Below are 21,806 nucleotides of genomic sequence, written 5' to 3' on the forward strand. Positions count from 1 at the left end.
TTAGCTGCTTTTAAAGGTCATGTAATTAATTTAAATCATTGTCTATTTGTACGGAACAATCTTAGAATACAAGCATTTGTTTTTTATATAAAACAGCTATCTATTCTTTTAATATTATAATTATAACATAAGTAATTCTTTAAAAATCTTAAACTGTGTTATACTATTAATAATTAACAAATATTAATAAACTCCATATATTCATACCTATAGGTACTAATCAACTAGTTAAATACTTAACAGTAAAAGTGTGTGAACTTGTTAATGACTACGGTGTAACTTTAGATATTGCATTATAGTCCATCATTTTTCTAACGACAGTTTTTACTGGCCTATGGAGGGTAATGTCTTTGTGATATGTCTCATTCATTATTATAGCCTTCAGTCCAAACTGCTTGACGGATTTAAATATATGAGAAGTACGAGTAGTTGGATTCGTCTAAATTGTTGGAATTACCGTTTAGTTAATTATTTTTTGAAGAGTAGAGTTTTTGATTTTATAATAATCAGTAAATAATGATCTTTTCGACTCCATGTTTCTATGTGGATATAACAGACTTAATACATCAAATATAACTACGAAGTGACTTCAAATATTTACTTATCCCCAAAGCATTCTGGCTTTGTTCGTAGTTTGGCTCTCAAAGGACTAAGTTTATTTCCTCGCTGCCCATCTGTTGAGAGTTTCGAAATACTCTAAGGCGAAGGAAAATTGAGTAATTAAAGCGCTTATAATAATATTATAAAATATTAAAATCTGTGTCCGAGCTCTTGGGATTTTTATACCTAATATTCATTATAATTTTACTTTTTTTATACCGGTACCATAACTGTTAACTCTTCTTTACATGTTTCTCTGGTTAATAATCTATCTCTCACTCTTACAAATCAAGGACGAGGAATTGATTACAATGTCTAGTGTGAAGATATTGTCAAATGTCGATCTTGTGTACGCAAAATATTGTAAAGATTGATTATTACTAACGGGTGTATGACGATATATTTTTGTGATAATAAAACTGTCAGAAGCAACGCGTTAAATCCCGTTGTTTATGTAGTGTAGGTATGTGCAGTCGAGAACTGGATAGGTTATTACTAGTGGCTTAATTTTATGTACACTCTCGCGCTTAGGAATGCACATAAAGCCTTAAGGTTGAAGTATCATGATCCAGTGATGTCTAGCAGTCTAGATACGGGTCTCCTCTCAGAATGAGAAGTAGAAGAATTAGGCCATAGTCCACCACGCTAGCCAAATGCGAATTGGTAGTCTTCACATAACTTTAAAAACTTTTTTTAAATATTTCTTAGTTATCCAGGTTTCCTCGCGATGTTTTCCTTCACTGTTTCAAGTGATAATTAACTTCTAATAGGCACATAACTGCAAAATCAGAGGTGCGCGTCTGTCTTTTGAACCTCGGACCCCTCGATTAAGAGGCCGAGTTTCTTAACCACTCTTATCACTACTTGCGTGTGATCGAATAGTAGTCCTTAAACAATGTCAGAGGCCTTATGGGTTTAAAAATATCCGGCACGAATTGGCTACTAAATCATACTTCCGTTTATCGATTCGCATTGGACCTGCGTCGTGCAATATGTTCTGGGGTAGCATTTGTGCGGAAGAACTCGTGCTAAGCATTGAAACATAAATAATGTTAACAGCCATAACTGTCAATATCTATTGTTAACAAATTACTGTCCTATTGGTCTTATTGCTATATTATTGCTATTACGGCTCTCCTCTTAATGGTTTAGGTAAGAGTGGATTAGTAAACTTCGCACACATTTGAAATTAAAAAAATCTAAGGCGTGTAATTTGTTATAAAATGTTTCCCGTCATCCTTAAAGCATGTGATATTTATATCTAATGCGCACATACCTTCAAAAATAAAAGGGATTGAAAACTCAGACCTGCAGAATGAGAAGCCGCATTTCAACCATAATACAATCGTATTTTAATATTAGTATTGAAGGTGGTAGGGTAGAACCCTTTGCGGTTCGACTCCGGCGGCACCACCGCCACATGCACAGCGTTAAGCGCTGCTGTGTTCTGGTTTGAAGGGAGTGATAAGGGAGATATACTTTCCGTGGTGTTCCAGCTTAGTCCTTAGGAGTAGCGGCGCATCTGTGGCCGACCTCAGGTCATATCTAATCCTATATGGGGTTGATTACAGATGTCCATGGGCGGCAGTAGCCACTTACCATCAGATGGGCTCTATGCTTGTCCGATACTCCTATATTAAAAAAATAAAAAGTATTGTAGTATTGACTAACAATATAACCTTTTATCTACCATTCATACACGGCCTACTTTTCTAGATACATAGCGAGATATGTCAGGATGCTCGACGGTAAGAGGCGGACGTGACGGGGAATTAATGGATGCGGAGAAATGTAATTGTAACATGGGTGTCACATGTCACTAGATTTACTGGAACCACTTTGCCCTAATAGCCACTTTTACTTTCTCCAATTCGCCACGTAAGAGGATCGTAAATGGTGCATATAATATACGCATGTATATTATATATAGCGGTTGTGATATTTTTAAGTTGTAAAAAAATAAATTTGCGCGTTCTATTCTAAATAATAGGTTTAGTCAGTTTATTACATATTGAAAAAATAATACTATTCTTGAACCAATTCACAACGTTTATTATTCTCGCGCAAAATACAACTATAACGTCAAGAGCGTTCTATTTGTTTTTTTTTATGATAACTTATAGATACAATCGTTAAAAGTTTTATTTTAATGAACGTGTAAAAATGAAGTCTGGTTTTAAAAATGAAAAGTACGCCCTTATTGTTTTGACGCAGTTTGTCCTATTCTATAATAACTATGGTAGAGTCGGTCCTTCGTTCGCTCTTCTTCCGCTAACTGCGATAAAAATGTCTGAATTTAAAATATTAAACATTATGGTTTTCTAGCGTTCTTTGGTATTCTTTTCATTTTCCTTTGTAATATTATGACAAAGCCAATCTAGTGTACTTTAACATTTTCTGAACGGTTAACTTATATACTATTGAACGAAAGTTTTCAATTCACTTTGTTAAATAAATATGTTCAATTACAAATGAAAACTGAGTACTGAAACATGTTGTGTCAATGTTTAACACAATATTATTACGCGGGTGCTAGCAATGACTTTATAATAATTGTTTCATTTAATTAAAGTATATTTGAAATAATGATCCTACTATTATACATACGATTGCATGACTTTTGGTAAAAATAATATAGAACGATATTTTTTAAAATACTTATCTTTTTGAAATAATTTTTCGTCAGTGGAATAATTAGATCACCATTATGTGAACTTAAGATAAAATAGAAGGGAAATATGGTAATAGAAGCATGTTATGGGCAAAATAACTAATACTAAGTAAATCATATTTCAACAAGCTTAATGTATTATAGGACTTAATATGCTACAAGAACAATTAATCATAGCTAGTAGCTAAAGAAGAGGTTAATTAAATTGGCACTAAAATAATAAATGTTGAAAATAGTCGTCGGGGCAACTCGAGGTGACATGGTGTGGCGACAAACAAATACTGCCACGGCCTACTGCGTCGGAAAACAATCAAGCGAGCTTAGAATTGAAACACAAATTGAATTAAATGCAGCAGTAAGCTGTATTTATGTAGATGACTGACAACGAACACAAAGCCTTGCGAAGTTACGTATTTAGGACTTATTTACTTAACGGTAAAATATTTTGAGTATTGAAAAAGTTAGTAAGTGAAAAATGTGTTATGTAATATAGAAAATTAAAATGGTTAACGAAACAAGAATGTGTGTATGAATTAGAATGTGACATGTTCCTTTGAAAGCAAACAAGAAAATAAATAGCAGATGCTTCCGTTTGATTTTTTAGTGTAATAAGAATCATTTACAAATCCCTATTTTTTCATTTATTCGTATACAGGGTGAATTTTTAAAACGGGCCTTCAGGGCCAAATCCGAAACTATAAGGATTAGCGAAAAATGCTGAAAGGAGTTACGAGGCCGATTTTGATAAAAACTAAAACTGCATCATTAGTTTTTTAAAATATATTTTTCCCTAGCCGGGAATCGAACGAGTTCATTTTGAAAAAAAATACACCCTCTATATTATTCCACCATCTGATAGTGTCGCTTACAAGGATCAAATTCTGGGAACTAATATTATGTGACAAATTAAAGGAAAAGGAAAATTTTGAAGAAAATACATATTTTTCCATACATTGCCATACTAATCCTTAAGGATTATACATAACAAATGATTTATGTGTAATTCTTTAGAAACATACGTAAGTCATACCATTGAAGAATTTGTTGGTTAATCAACTAATTATTCGATGTTATAACCGTGACATACGGCTTAGTATGAGAAAGTAATCGTTTGGCAAGTAAATTACCGCCGTTTTTAGGATTTATTTTTTAATAAAAATAGATAAGTGATTAAATAGTAAATTGTTATTATTTGTTGTTTATAACTACGTTTCAACAGTAAATATGATTTTCTATATCTCTTTGTTTAGATATCACTCGGATTTGACTCGAAAAAGACATTCTCGCAAATTGTCAATTTTACATCTGTATTAAATGAAACTCCGCCCATAGCAAGTTAAATCTATTATAATGGTCCTAAAAGTAGCCTTAACTAAGTCGGACATAAAAATATAAATTCTTGAAGAACAAAACGTCCATTTCGAATGATTTGAAACATTGAGCCAAAAAATTTTTAATACGCGAAATGTTTAAATTGATGAATGGCGGGAACTTAACTGCCAAATTAATATAAAAAATATGTATTTTCTTAAAATTGAGGCTTTTCCTTTAGTTTGTAATTTATCATTACTTTCCAGATTTTGATCCTTATAAGCGACACTATCAGATAGTGGAATAATATAGAGGGTGTATTTTTTTTCAAAATGAACTCGTTCGATTCCCGGCTATGGAAAAAGTTATTTTAAAAAACTAATGATGCAGTTTTAGTTTTTATCAAAATCGGCCTCGTAACTCCTTTCAGCATTTTTCGCTAATCCTTATAGTTTCGGATTTGGCCCTGAAGGCCCGTTTTAAAAATTCACCCTGTATAGCACGTAAGGTATTATCCAATTTGTGGGAAAAATTCCAGCACTAGCGCAGTAAACTTTACTTTTTACATTTTATTAGACTGTCCTCTGAAGAGTGTGGGAAAACGAAATATTAACCAGTTACTATGTCTTCGTTTACTACGTGGAAATTTTCACTGTAAAGACAACGTTAATTCTGCAAAAACGTGATTTTTTATTCGGTGGTCTCGGTTAGAAAAACTATGATTTGAATTTGTATTCATATTAGCTAAACAACGGAGCAAGCTTTCACGTAAACTTTCAAGCTTTCAGGTAAAACAAATTTCAACAAGCATTAAGGAAAAATAGGTCATGTAAAGTACTTATTGCAATGAGAGTACTTGAAATACATAGAGCTCAGCGCATAGAATTTATTGAAGATGGCATGCATGGTAATGGTAAGTAATCAAAACGGGTCATTCTTACTACGGAAAAATATATTTACCAGCTCTTACTGAGATAGTACAAAGTAGATAGGTGGTAACTAATATCCGTTTTATATTAAGTGACGTTGTAAAACGTAATTTAAATATTTTGGAAACATAGAAGGGAGATCTTCTAATATAGCCGTACCCTTACCATAAGTTTTTATGTTTTGACAAATATTACTGTTTTGGTTTTTGTTTACGTACGAGTATTTGCCCATACAATTTCCAATCAGCGCCCCTAGCGGATTATATCAGAACTTGGAAATTGTATGGGCCAATACTTAAGCAAATACCAAAACAGTCATATTTGTCAAAACGTAAAAACTCATGGTAAGGGTACAGAACGTCCGAACATCAAAGCAATATAATAAAAATATGAAACAAAGAAGCTTCAGTATGCTAGAGCTGTAAAGTATACTCCTCGAACGTGACTTGCAATGAAGATTGCAGTCTTAATATTTAAGATGCAAGAACGTCAGGTATTTCCTCCCCTTGGAAATCTTATAAGTAGTCGGTATGTATTCGTATCTACATCGAAACATATGTTTTTCTAAATTTATTATAGAAGAAGCAAACGAGTACAGTCCATCTGATGGTAAGTGGCGACTACCACTCATGAATATCTATAATCAACTCAGATACCCCCAGTAGTATCAGAGGTCGATTTCTGATGCACTGCTACCATTGAGAATTAAGTTGGAATGCTTCTTTTAAGTTTCCCGTAAAGGGGGTACCACTAGGGTACCCCTAGGGTGCCCCCTAGGGTGCCCCCTTTAAACCAACAAACAGGGCTTAACACTTTTTATAGACTAAAATAATGAATGGATGGATGGAAGGTTTTTACTACCTTTAATTGTAAGTTTGGATGTCACTGTTTTTGGTAAGTGATTTTGTATGTTATACATAGTTATATTTAGAAACATCACAAATATTAAGAACTAAACAGAAATCCTGAAGACATTTTAACAAAATTTGCAAGGCAGAGGAGTTTGCTTGACGTGCAAATTCAGTTAGGATGTGCTGCAAATAATACTATAATGCTTGTGTAACAGGCTTGTAGCTATATTTAGCTTTGTTAAGGGGGACACTAGAAAAAGCGATTTTTTTTGTAATATAGGAGTATCAGACGAGCATGCAGTTCACCTGATGGTAAGTGGCTACTGCCGCCCATAGACATCTCTAATCAACCCCAGATAGGATTAGATATTCCTACATGAGGTCGGCCACAGACGCGCCGCTACCCCTGAGGACTAAGCTGGAAATCCTCGGAAAAGTCTGTCTCCCTTACCACACCCTTCAAACCGGAACACAGCAGCGTCTAACACTGCTGTTATTAGGTAGAAATAGGTGTGGCGGTGGTGCCGCCGGAGTGGAACCACAAAGGGTTCTACCACCTTCAATTGTCGATACTAGTCTCTGATATTATTTTTGCGACTGCGAAAAAAGCTTGAACAACAAAATGGTTGTCTATGCAATTTTTTCTCATGCGATAGTCAATGGGTTAAACATATGTTTGTAAAGTCTTCTATAAGTATGTACTACCTATGTACTCCCTGGTCTCTCTGATATAGTGTAAAACAATTATATTTTAATTACATTTAGATGATAGTATAATCTGAGTACTGTAACTAAAACTAAATACGGAGCATAAAAATTTAAGCAGCTTCCCTTTCATACTGGCCTTTTATAAACGGAGGCTTTTCAAAATGAACGTGGTAAAGAGATGTTTGCACTGACGAACGAAACATTTTTTAAGCTATTGCATAGCTTTTATCGCGGGCTTTGAGCGCGGCGACCGAATCGAGAAATTCCGTAACGAAAATAAGTAACACCTTTCAACAACTCGGTTGCCTGGAGACTTGATATCCAACTATCAAGTCTCCAGGCAACCGAGTTGTTGACTGTCAATAGAAAAATATGGATATAATTGAATAAAGTATTATTTTACATTCCTTATTATTTTATTTGATATTGGCGACGAGATGTCGAATGAACTAAAAAACAATAAGGAAATACGAGCCACATTACGTGGGTTAATGAAACGAACCGAAAATTACATTTCTGGAATAGAAAAAATTGACATTGAAGAAATAAATATACGACTGAATTCTTTACAAGAAAATTTGAACAAATTCTACGCGATTCAAGAAAAAATTGAATGGCTTACAGAAGAAGAAAATTTAGAAGAGGAAATAAAATACAGGTACGAATTTGAAGAAATATATACAAAGCTAAAATTTAAATTTTTGAATGTACAAAAAGAAAATAATCGGCTAATTCCTGAATGTTCTTTTATATCAGCAAGAGCGGAAGTTTATTTGATAAACTGTTAACTGTCAAGGCACGCTTGAGACGTACACCTAATACAAAAGAGTTATCACCTTATCAGTTAATGTTCGGCAGAGAGGTAAGAACCTATATGCATGCCTTATTTAAGAAATCCGCTCCACTATCCAGATTACATTACAATGCACCGCCAACACAGGAGTTCGGACAAGGTGATAAGGTACAAGTCCGCAGTTACACCAACCCAAGAGTTAAATGGGAGTTCGGAGTCGTCATCCGAAGATTAGGTAGACTCCATTATGAAGTCAGAACTGAAAATGGCATACTGGTGCGCCGTCACCTTGACCAAATGCTGCCGGCGCCCCTGGTGGTGTAAGTGATAATAGCGGTGGAGGACTGTTGGATATCAAGTCTCCAGGCAACCGAGTTGTTGACTGTCAATAGAAAAATATGGATATAATTGAATAAAGTATTATTTTACATTCCTTATTATTTTATTTGATAACCTTAATTCGTCAACTTGAACACAGATGGCAGTAATACACATTTTTTTATAATCCGTGCAGAAATCTTAAAATTGCGTGAAGTATATTTTATATTCCCATTATAAAATTCAAAATTATATTACCATATTATCCAAATAATATGTTTTATCAACATAAGCTATGTTGAATTCTGGATTGATAAAATAACGTAAAAGAGTGTTAGTTATTTTTAAACGTACAATTACAACTGACAGACTTGACAGCACAAAATCAAAACGCCATTATGATTTATGGTACAAATAATTTGTGTACAAAGTGTTTTAAATATGAATAAACAAAGTGCATTTATTAATGAAATATGCGATGTACCTGTAACATTCGGCCAAATGTCACAGGCACATCGCATTGATCCATTTATAGTGCTGGTTGTTAATACTTTATGTCACTTATTAAATACTTTTCTATTTTATATTTTAGAATGTTCAGTCTTGCTTGGAGTTATGAAATGTCAGCTGATATTTGCAATGTCTTATATAATGGAGATATGATAAAATAGATATAGGATAAAGATGTATTAATGTAAATGTTGATGATTATGGAAGAATATATTGTATTTCTGGAATTCCTTCTGAGCGTTTTCATAGCATAAAAAATGCTATGCAATAGCTTTACCGCGGCAGTCTCCGAGTGCCATACGTATTTTTTTTTTATTCATCACTTTATTGAATCGCTTGTTGAAATTTAAAGTGAAATAGTCGGCTGGCGTTTCAGTTTTGTTTCGTGGAAATTAATCTCCCCTCATTCCGTAAATTGGAATATTGCGAAGTACCTATAATATAATTTGTAATTATACCGGGCTAAGCGAATTTACGTATTATTGATTACACGTAAAGTATGAGTGAATGTTGATTTGTAATTTTTAGAACCCCTTGCCCAGTGGATTAACACAGGATCCTGTATTAACTAAGCTTTAGATGTCCGACTGTCATATGCTCTACCTCTATCTGTTAAACGTAATAATAAAAGTTGAAATAAAGCGAGGTCCCAATAAGAACCAGGTATTTTTCGCCATTTTGCGGTTTTCCTATATTATGGTTATATGAAATTTTAAGAATGCATAATAATTATATTCTGCTTTTGTAACAAGCACTACAAGTATTATTTTAAAAATATATAGTGTTACATACTTCAAACTAGTACGGAAACCTCGTAAGAGATCGACTCGCACTTGACTGGTTCTTTATCTCTAATAAAAGTACGTAATAAAATTAGGGTACCTATTGATTGGAATTACTGCGTTAGGCTCAATTAATACGCTCTAATACCGAGGAGTCCAATTAGAAACATGACTAGGTCAAATGATATTGATCCACGACAGCAAATTGAAACATTTGACCTGGCGCGTCAAGAACAACAACCGCTAAAGTTTCAGAAACTAAGGACAGCCGGTGTTAATATTGAAGGGCTCTGTTTAAATAAACCGTCCTTTCTTCCGAACCCTAAGTAAATAGATCACGGAATAATTTAATTCTTTAGTTCAATTGTTTCTGTGGGATTACACAAGTGAACATAGTCCCAGATTTTCCACGTCTTTCACGAAGTTGGATATACATATGTAGATCCCTTGCTAAATCTAAGGATTACGTAAAAACATCCTGTGAAATCTTTCAGCGTAGATACAGTGGCGAATACAGCTATAGCCGATGTCTCACAGTCAAATCAACTTTTATTTAATTTTACGACTTAAGTAGTGTAAAAATTAGTGTTAAATAATTAACAAATTTTAGTTTTTTTATTGTCTAAAATCTTAATGAAATAATACATCAAGAACAATATTGTTTCGAAATCAGAAGCAAACCCTTCACTCTTATTTTCAAGTATCATAGACACTATCACAAAACACAATTTAAAAAGCGAATTACTACTTCCATGTAATCCGTCATGCGTAGAATATTACATTTTTCCATTATGCTAGAACTTAATCTTTTGCGAAAACGGGCAATATCGTGCAAAAATATTGCCATATTTAAGGCATCTCCACTCTCGTTGGGGAACTATGATATTATTTTATGGCCTGGTTTTTATTACTCTCGCAATTAGTAAGGCCAATTTAATCTCACATTATTTTAATTCAGCAAATACTTCCCTATTTACGTATCATAAACATTATTTCAAAGTAAAATTTGAAAAATACGTTGTCTTCTTTCATGTAATTCGTCATGCGTAAAATATTACATTTTTCCATTACGCGAGAACTTAATCTGTTGCGGTAACAGGCAATATCGTGTAAAAATATTGTCATATTTAAGGCAACCTCCATTCTTGTTGAGGAACGTTGATATTATTTTGTGGTCTGGTTATTAAAGAAAGTAAAGCAAATTATTCTTTGTGGAAGTTAAAATTAAGTTTAGAAAGGATGAAATTATATTAGGTTAAGAGAGAAAAACCATTTTGTTGAATAAATGATTGTTGAAGACTGTTCTTTGCTTTTATTAATTACGAATATTCGTTGGCGAATATTTTTTTGTAAAAACCATTTTAATTTTAAATTTAAAAATGTGGTTGTTGTTTTTAAGACTCACACTAATTCGAAGAGATTTGTTTTAAGAAATTCGACTTTAATTTTATATGTATGTACATTAGTACATCCTTCCTCTTCCTTGTAAAGGCAATAATAAATGTTACGTGGCATAGCTTTCATATTGTTCCTATTAAAAGCCAATAAATCAACACACATGAGCCATGTACACATGAAATTAGTACCTATAACCTTTCATGGTTCGACACTGAAATAACTGGAGGCACCACCGCCACATCTCTTTTGGCTTAATAGCATGAGTGTTAAGCGCTGCTCTATACTGATGTAAAAGTTGTGATAAGGGGGATTCAGATACGAGGCGTTTCAACTAATCCTTAAAGGAAACCACGCTGTGGCCGTCTTCGGGTAGCACTTTAATCTTTTTATCTTTTATAGACGTCCATGGCGACGTCAGGCGGGTATGCTTTTTTGCTTCTTCTATATCAAAAAATATAAGGTTTTATTCAATCCGGTCTGTGCGTAAAATTATTTTCACGATTAAGGATCACGACCGATGTTTAATATTCTGAGACCGACTTTAATATTGGTAACTCAGAATCTCATCATTGGCGGTATTCGAGCTTGAAATTTTTTCGGCGATCTTGTGGAATATTCTTCGGTTTTTGTTCTTTAGGTATAAGAGAAAAAGTAACTTACTTATCAAAATTCTGAAACAGATGTCGTACGTGTATTTGCTGCAGGAGCTTAAGCTTTTTGTTATGATATAATGAGAAAACGAAGAGTGTATAATAATATAGACACCCAAAAAAGCGTACAAAAGTATAAAGTTTGACTGTCACATTTAATATTCTGTATGTGTTCCGAAATCATCAAATCAAATCAAAAATCAAATCATTTTTTTAAATTCAAAATAGGTTATTTACAGAGCACTTTTTGAATGTCAATACAACTACCACCACTTCACAAGGTGTTTCGCTATGGAGAAGAAGCGGCGAAAGAAACTCCATAACACACGTCTTAAAAAAAATGTTTTTTACACTGACAAACTTAAGCTAATGGTACATGAGGAGCTGGAACTACTTCAGACCACACCGTTTTATCAGTCAAATAATCACTTAGTTTATAGTACGCTTTTTTACATTGCGTTTGTTTAACGACATGTTTGAACTTTTTTTCTGTGAGATTGTGTGTTGAGAATGTGGCCGGGTATTTTATTGTAGTACCGAAGACACCCATGACACATCATCTAACGCGATGTAGACTATAAATCTGTTAAAGGTATGTGGAAGATGGGTAGGGTGATACACTGCTAAAGAAATAGTCCAATTAATAAGAAATTTAAATTCTTTACGTTCCTGTGTGAAGATTCTGGACCAGATGTTCTACAAACACGAATGTGCTTTAGGAGCAGAAGCCTTTTGTTGAATAAAGAGTGTACACAAATGTAGATAGTATTCTTTATTTAGGTGTCACATATTCTCTTTGCAGTGATAGCCTAATGGTTAAGAAACTCGGCCTCTCGATCGAGGGGTCCGTGGTCAAATCCCAGGCAAAATCTCTGATTTTGCAAAGTTATGTGCGTATTAGAAATTAATTATCACTCGCTTAAAATGGCGAAGGAAAACATCTTGAGGAAACCTGCACACCTGAGAGATTTATAAAAAAAAACAAATCTCAAAGGTATGTAAAGTCTACCAATACGCACTTGACCAGCGCGGTGGACTATGGCCTAATCCTTCTCATTCTGAGAGGACACCAGTGCCCAGCAGTAGGTTAATGATGATGATGATGATATTCTCTTTGTGTTCTGAAATAATGTAACGCGTTGTATAATATAAAAGTATGTTAAAGGTTTACGTTAAACGAATCATACACTTTAATAAAGAATTTTATAAATCAGAAATTATGTAAAAGTTAGTGACCCAGATGTGTTGTATTTCGTATACATTTTTGTTGTACCATCTTCAAAAAACATTTCTGAAATTACATTACAATATACCATACGGCTCGTTTGTTACTGCAATGTTATAAAAAAACGCCACACCACCTAGAACCTTTCAAGATTTTATGCCCGAGTCCCGTGGTGCGTCAGTACACGAAACGTTATGATTTACAATTCGTGATGTGATTCGTGATACGTGATGATCACAAACTTAAATTACACAACTATGCAGTGATCAGAATGGCTGTTGAATATCCCAAGATCTATTTCGATATCCTCAGTTCAAAATCTATTGCCTCTTCAATTCCGTTTCAAACCGCGTTTTCCGAAATGTTAGCAAATGAATGATACACTTTCGTGAACTTATATTGGCAATATTTCCAATTGTATGGATCATTGTTATCGTGCTTGTTATTACTAATAAATCTATCCAATGTTTTGCCTGTCAAATATTGATATTTGACAATTTCTGCCTACGAAGTTGTCAAATTTTGATGTTTGGTCGGCAACATTTAAATTCACTGGTTATTATTAACGGGTGCTACTTTTCGCGGTAAATAATATTAATCTGACCACAATTCAAAATATGTTTCCACGTATTTCAAAATGAAACTCAATGATATTTGAACGGAATACAATAATTTGTTGGATTTAGAAATATTTGAGAATATTAATGTGGAAAAGTAAATATGCCACGCAAATATCTATCATTTATATTTATTTGAATCCGTATTAATTAATTAATACGTAGTTATGGTGTACCTATTGTGTATTTTAAACCTTTGTTTGCGATTAATAAGTACACATACGAATTGTTATAGTTCAGTACATATTCGAAATGCTATAGCCATTATAAGAGCTTATTCATATTGCTCACAATACGTTGCCTGTATATCCATGAACATCATTTTCAGTTTTCCTTTGTGAAGCCAATCAAAACCTACATAGTTATGAATATCTGCCGAGGTATGAAGTGGAAGATGAGTTCATTGTCATAACTATGTATGTGTTACGTACGTTATTATGTAAGTTCATGCAAATTTATAAACATTATCATACATCATATTATCCTCCTTTCACATTTCACTTTTTTGGTTTTTACAATTTGTTACGAGGACTTATTCGTTAAAACATACAAAAGAAAACATTTTTACTTGGAAGTGATTTAAAGGTTTTGGAAGGATAAACACGCAGACAGCTCTACTCACATCAAACAGGTGTTAGGAAACTTCATCGTTAGACTTCAGATGTGCCACTTTTACGCCTATTTTTGATACTCCACACTTGCTTTTTACACCAATAGGGATAAACACTGCTGTGTTAGAAATGAGGGATTCCAACTTAGATAGCATCGCATCTGTGGTCGATGGTGGTAAAACAATTGATTGAATTTGGACGGGAAAACACGAAAAGATAAACGAAATCAAGTAAGGTCTCATTGACTACGATAGACTTGAAAAATATCCAGGATTCATGCAAAATAAACAAAAAACCTTTTGTGTTCCGGTTGGGATATAGAGTACCCCAAGAGGATCGCGGCGAAGTTTGTAATAAAATATGAAAATAATACCTTTTGCTGAAGAAATTCTGTACACGTCGTGTTTTGTTGTAAACATGAAAGGCAAGCAGCTAATTAGTCGGGAACTATTGAGAAATAACTAATTGGAAATGAAAGCGAGGAAATGAATGAGAATATTTAACAAGGTTAAGAATATTTAACAGAGTTAAGTGACTAGCCACGTGCAGCTCCGCTCTCTTTTCAGATTATAAAAACACTTATATTTTTCGGCATTTTTTGTATTATCATCATCATCAACCCATTACTGTCCCACTGCTGGGCACGGGTCTCCTCTCATAATGAAAAGGATTAGGCCATAGTCCACCGCGCTGGCCAAGTGCGTATTGGTAGATTTTACATACCTTTGAGTTTTTTTTTATAAATCTCTCACGTATGCAGGTTTCCTCACGATGTTTTTCTTCACCGTCTAGCAAGTGATAATTAATTTCTAATACGCACATAACTTTGAAAAATCAGAGGTGTGTGCCAAGGAACCTCGGACCCCTCAATCGATAGGCAGAGTTTCTTAACCACTAAGCTATCACTGTATTACTTTTTTGTATAACTTTAGTAAAGTTCTAATGTGGGAATTTAGTCAAAGGCGGTTCAGATTTTCCTAATTAAAGGGAGATGAATTAAAAAAATATCAGCTTTCTTGTGATCTTGGATAATAGGATGGAAAATCACATGTTTTGAAATTCTTCATTCATTTTTATTTATTTTTAAATAATAGGAAGTCGGCTCTCCAGTCTCATTAAGGTTCTTTATTGAGATGCTTTGAATTCAATTGAGCATTTCCTTTATTTTATTTATTTACAAATTTGTGTACACAGAACATAACAAAGAAATAGAGTATTAAAAAGAAATGTAGTACAAAGGACTACTTATTCCAACCTGGAATTTCTTCCAGCAGCCCCTATGGTCAGAAAAATTGTATGTAAGGCAAATAAAGTGTGCACAAAATAGATAAGTAGGATAGATATCATATACATATACATATATACAATTATATACACATAATATATACAATAATATATACATATGACAATATATACATACAAATATATACTTAATTATGACAGTGATAAGTAGTGCTCTTTTACTCTTCTTTTGAACAAAGAAATACTGTTGGAAAGACGAATATGGGGCGGTAGTGAGTTCCATAGTCTAACTGCATGAACGGAAAAGGAGCGGGAGTAGAAAGAAGTTTTGTGAGAAGGATAATTAAGAAGGGATTTCAGATGAGATCTACAAGGTGCCAGAGAAGGCCGTGTATATGAAAAACGGTGTTTCAGATAGGAGGGAGAGGATGGACTTTTCAGGATATTATAAAGGAGACAGAGGATACGAGTATTCCTACGAAAACGGATTGGGAGCCACTTGAGATCCTTGCGAAAATGGGAAACGCGATCGAACTTTCTTAAACCAAAGATGAATCTAATGCAGAGATTTTGCAAGCGCTCAAGTTTATTTAATAGCTCCTCTGTGGCATCCAAATAGCAAGCGTCCGCGTAATCTAAAATCGGCTGAATAAGAGTTTGAGTTAGAGAAATTTTTGTTTTAAAGGGCAAGAAACCTTGAAGACATTTAAGCGAGTGTAGAGAAAAGTGGACCTTGCGACTTACTTCTCGCACGTGTGAATCCCAAGATAAATTGGCATCCAAAACAACACCAAGGTTTTTTACTGTGTTGGATAATGGGATTGGAACGCCATCAATAATTATTGTGGGTAAAGTACTAAAATTCAGTAAGTTTCGATGGTACCTACTACCAACAATAATTGCTTGTGATTTTTTGGGATTCACCAAAATACCAAAAGCTTTAGCCCATTCACTTATCCGAGAGAGATCATTATTTAATATGTTAATTTCACTAACGGCGTTAGGTACAGTGAAGTGACGGTATAGCTGTAAATCATCTGCGTAAAGATGGAAATTTGAGGAAATAATTTTTGTAATGGAGTTTATGAAAATAGAGAAAAGTAATGGAGAGAGAACGCCACCCTGAGGAACACCAGCAGTGAGCTCACACCAGTCCGAGAAATACTCCCCTTGGCGGACTCGCTGTGATCGTCCTCGAAGATAAGAATTAAGCCATGTAACGGCAGAAGATGAGACATTAATGGAACTGAGAACTCCAGAAAGGATGTCGAAGTCTACGGAAGTAAAAGCACTGCTGAAGTCCAACAGAACCAGTACGGTAAGAGATTTGTTCTCAATCGCCCACCGAACATCATCAGTGACATTCAGCAGCGCAGTTACGGTGCTATGACCGGGCCGGAAACCAGACTGGTAGGGGCTAAGAAGAGAATTATTAATTAGGAAAGTGGAAAGTTGCTTGCGGACAATGTGCTCAAGTACTTTTGAAAGAAATGGCAGGATAGAGATAGGACGGAAATCCGAAAAAGAAACGGGGTTCGTGTTTTTCGGCAAAGGGGTAATGTTCGCCTGCTTCCAGATAACGGGAAAGGTACAGGAGGATAAAGAAAAATTAAATATATGGGACATTATAGGAAGGATATTATCAAGGATTAATAAGATCATCTTTGAGCACAAATTGTCATTTCCAACCGCGATCGAAGTTATAGATTTAATTGATTTTTTAACGTCTTCTTCCGTAGCTACCGTGAGGCTAAATGGTGAACAAGATGGTTTGGGGATATTTGTAAGTGTAAATAATGTTTTATTTTTAGTGACGGGATCCAAACAACAAGGCAAGAGAGAGAAATATTTATTTAATTGGTTTAGATCCAAGCCACTATTAACAATAGATGCAGGCTTGCAAATTCCTACAGATTTAAGAAACTTCCACACCTCAGCGGAGCTACGGTTGACAAGAGAGTCATGGAAATAGCGTCTCTTTGCATCCCTACACAGACGACTACAGCGATTCCGTAAGCGCTTAAACGTGGCCAGATTCTGCTCGGAAGGACAACGTTTAAACTTCTTTTTGGCCTTATCTCTAAGGGCCATACACTCTTTGATATCCGAGGTAAGCCACGGAGCTGGAGCATGCCTAACTTTAACGCGTTTAAGAGGTGCATGGCTGTCATAGAGTTTGAGAATCTGGTGATTGAATTCACGCACTTTGTCGTCTATGCTGACGCTATTTACGAGTGGTTTTTCCTTCTTTGATTTATATTCATTTCAAAGTAAAATATTTTGTGTATCTTTCATCGTACATCTTGGACTTTTAAAATAATAATTATTTTTTTCTTGTGTAAAACTTGTATACATAAACAATATTCTAAACGTAACTATATATATTTTTCTTAAAATATATTATTATTATTTATTACTTTTAAAAATAATTATTTTTAAAAGTTTTTCATTGGAGATACAGTAATGTATTTTATAACAAAGCTTATTATACTATCATTAAAAAATAGTTGAATACATAATTAGTCAAACAAGAATTAGCATTCTTCCATTAAAATGCCACAAGTACTTGGTTTTCAGAATAAGAAGAGTTAAGCCTCTCGCGATGCCCAAGTGCGATGATATTAAACCTTTTAGAATAATGTACACCACTTTTAAGAATGTAGCTTTCGCTAAAAATCATTCTTCGTTAGAGCAAGTAGAAATTGATTTCTAATGATTCAACAAGATTAAGTGTTATCACAGTTCTGATATCGGAAATCCATCTAACCTAATTTTGGAAATCGAAGCCTGGCCTACAACGTAGACAGCAGAAATCAATATCATTACCACTTAATGACATAATGAAGCTCTGAAGAGTAGTATATATTGTTATTAAGTGGGAATATTACTATTTGCTTTTTTTATTTATTTATTGTTTGGATGGAAGTCGCGAACGAGCATGTAACCCATCTGATAGTAAGTCGCCATTGATACACATAGACATCTGTTATTAAGCCTTACCTGCACGCATGCACACACACACGCACGCACACACACATTTAATTTCGCTTCAATGTCTGTTTATGTAAATGGGAGTAGACGGTGGTTTTTGAAAGACAGTTTCGACTAATTCAGGAACCAGAGGCTTTAAACTTCTGAAATGTACTTACAATGTACGTCAATAAAGTTATTATTATTATTACCTGTCTGTTATTAAGAGGTAGGCTGCAGATGAGTTGCTACCACTTAGGACTGAGTTGAGACGCCTCGAATGTATATCTCTTACAACACCCTTCAAATCAGAATACAGCAGTTTTACACTGCTGATATTAACACGCATAGGTTTATGTATTATTTAACGTGGTATAAATATATTTTCGATGGAGCCAATGAATCAGACTACTAGACTAAATGAGGTTCGAGTCCATCCATTACGTGTTCGAGTGGCTGGCGTGAATACGTCAACAACACATCGGATCCAGATCAAATTATATTTACTTTAGGTTGAAAGATAATAAAAAATATACTTATATGATGAGAAATGGGGATAAATTAGTTAAATGAGAATGAGTATGAAAATGTAATAAGTCATTAATTTATTTGTATTTTTTATTTGTCGAAAGTCTGTCGCTATAAACGGGCATTTTTTTATAGAAGTGTACACGAACAGAAATAAATAATAATAATAATAATAATAATAAACATTTATTTCAGACAATATAAACAAAGATACAAAAGTATAATTGAATACAGAGGTCCATATCATATATACCTTACAGACTAACATACATACTAATATAAACTTATAACTAAATCACGTATTTGCGGCGACGTGAGACGCGGGTCTGGTGACTTCCGGGGGTGCTCTCCTTCCGCGGTACTTCCGGAACACAACTCCCTTCGGCCACAGGTCTTCTTTTAGGAAGGTCGCTATATGCTCGGTTGGGACGCGTACAACAAATGAACTAAAGTTCACTGCGTTACGCGCCTCCAACTTCTCGACCACCAGTCGGTACTTGGTTTTAACAGCCAAGTACTCCGTTATGTCAGACGGCTTCGTGTTGTGATGGAGTCGTGAGACATACACGTGCGTCACGGGAACGGCAGCACGCAGGAGATGGTTCGGTCCTGTCGGTGCTGTGCCGCATTGGTTACGACAAGGAGGCTTCCTCTTCTTACGCTCGACTTTAATAAAGCCATCCTTGTCTGCCACATGGTTGGACACTGCACTGCGAGGGGGCTCGATGCGGGGTTTCCCGCTTTCCCTCTCTGGCCTCGTTGTCTTCCGCTTCCCGGGTAGCTGGCGGGAGGCAGCTGCAGCGTAGTCACGTTGAGGCGTGGACATGACGACGCACGGCGACACCTCGGCGGGGGGAGGTGCGGGGCGGGGGACGCACGTGTCACCACATGCGGGCGCAGCGGTCGGCGTCGTGTCGAGTTTCGCAGACTCGAAACTTGCTGACGAGGTGTTACATGCCCCACGACGCGTGTTGATGTTATTCACCTCTGGCGACCTACTTACTGCCGTATTTCGTATTGCAGCTATTTCAGCCCGTAGGTCGCTGATGGTATCCTGTGAGGCTTCCAACTTCAGCACTACTTCCGCCAGGCTTGTCTTCAATGCTGTGATGTCCTTCAACAGCCTGGTTACATCCACATGGTCGAACGTGACGGGCGGCAGCTTGTGGATGTTCTTCGCCACAAAAGCTGGCAGGTCATCAGGATCAGTCACCTTCAGGAGATTGATGATGTCCTGAAGTCCTTTTTCTCCCTTTTCGTCCTTCCTGCGGGAAGGCATCCGGTCGCTCATCCCGAGCGACTCAAACAGGAGGATCTTGGCATTGACGATCTCCTCACGTGTGAAGTTAGTCTTACAAATCTGGATGATGCTAACTTCATCCATGGTATCGATGGCGTGCTGTATAAACGCCAACACCTCATTGGCTATGAGTTGTTCAGATCTCATAGCCATTTTCGTGCAGCGGCGATCGCCGCGCAAATCGCGAATACAAAATAAATATATTCGGAAGCGCTGCGTTTGCGTCCGTCACCGAGCGCATGCGACACCCGATTGATAAAATAATGTTAAAATGTCGGAACGTTTGCAGGACGGGACATAGACTATTTTTCCCCCAAAATTATTAGTTTTCGCTTGAAAATTGCGCAGTTTAAACTGTACGCTGAATCTCTCACATACAGAAGAATATACATATACGGGATGATTTTTTCAAGTAGGCCTTCAGGGCCGAATCCGAAACTATAAGGTATAGCAAAATATGCTGAAAGGAGTTACGAGGCCGATTTGGATAAAAACTAAAACTGCATCAGTAGTTTTTTTAAATATCTTTTTCTTTAGCCGGGAATCGAACGAGTTCATTTTGAAAAGAAATACACCCTCTATATTATTCCACTATCTGATAGTGTTGCTTATAAGGATCAAATTCTGGGAAGATAAATTCACCCTGTATAGCTCACACATATAACGCTCTGTAGGTATATTTATGATGGAAGTGATAGGTCATGGATGAATTCCGAACGCGTCCAATATTGGGCCGTTTTGAGTGGCCACTACAGCGTCAATACCGCAACGGGTTCAGCCGATCAAATTATATTTACATTCGGTTCGGGATAATGAAAAAATCTCCATAAAGTGAAATGAGAATCCAGAACAATTGTTGGAAAGTAATAAAAGTGAAAACTTTTGCAATGTTCGGCGCTTACTTTTTATAACTGGTTAGAATTAAGGGATATTTTATTAAAATCAAAACAAAAACAATTGAAAAGATAATACAAAAAGGGTATGGTTGGGGAAGCAAATTGAATATTGTATAAAATTATAAAGATATTAGAAAGTAAAAAGTACTTAGGGTATCTCCAGATTCCAGTATCTCTATTATTTCTTTTATGGGAGATTACTAAACATAAATGGCGTCTACTATACTTAAGCTTTGTATTTAAGCTTTAGGAGGTATATTAGATGTCCGATAACACTAGGGGAAAACTAACGTTCTACATATCTACATGACCTACTGAAGTTAATGTACCATGATTATTATAGCGGACTTCCTACCATACCTAATAATAATTTCGCAAAAGTTAAGGAGCGTGTAGGTGAGTATTTTTGACATTGGAAACCAAAATTACACTGGAATACATTACTTTTAACCATATTTAACTTTTAACCACAGCCTTTGAGGAAGTCTTGGCATATTGAAATTGAAACCAATTTGCACCGAACATATATCGTTGACGTAGGTAACGTATAGTAGTTACTGGTCGGAAAGCTTAGATCGCTTGCGTTCGGTTTTAATTATGCACTTCGAACAAATTGGCTTCGTGCAGTGCCAGTGCCTACACATTGTGTCGTGTTTGTGTGTGCATAATGGTCGCTTTATGCACAATATAATTATGATACAAGTGCAATGGAACCGAAAACCGAGTGAAAACAGAACCGAAATGAAAAACAAAAGAAGAAAAGTACGTAGCTTGTGTGGTGCAATATGACCTGAATTATTTTCATAATTTGTCAGACACTAGATTAGTTGTTAATAGTGGTAAAATAGCGGGTCGATGATCTATGTGTATGTAGGTATGTACTTATACTTAAAATG

General features: G+C 35.4%; 2 protein-coding genes across 2 annotated transcripts in view; both read right to left on the bottom strand.

The window, feature by feature from the left end:
* Positions 1–21,806, bottom strand: part of LOC140744248 (uncharacterized) — a 47,963-nt gene that overhangs the window by 21,437 nt on the left and 4,720 nt on the right. The gene's annotated exons all lie outside the window — the stretch shown is intronic.
* Positions 18,206–20,167, bottom strand: LOC140744149 (uncharacterized). The gene is made up of 2 exons (XM_073075627.1): positions 19,180–20,167; positions 18,206–18,216 (listed from the first exon to the last, which is right to left on the bottom strand). Exons 1-2 carry the CDS (start codon positions 20,165–20,167, stop codon positions 18,206–18,208), a joined length of 999 nt encoding a protein of 332 aa, XP_072931728.1.

This window comes from Epargyreus clarus, unplaced genomic scaffold (assembly GCF_041222505.1).
Source record: "Epargyreus clarus isolate Ecla_fem2 unplaced genomic scaffold, WU_Ecla_fem_2.2 ptg000008l, whole genome shotgun sequence".
Lineage (NCBI taxonomy): Eukaryota > Metazoa > Arthropoda > Insecta > Lepidoptera > Hesperiidae > Epargyreus > Epargyreus clarus.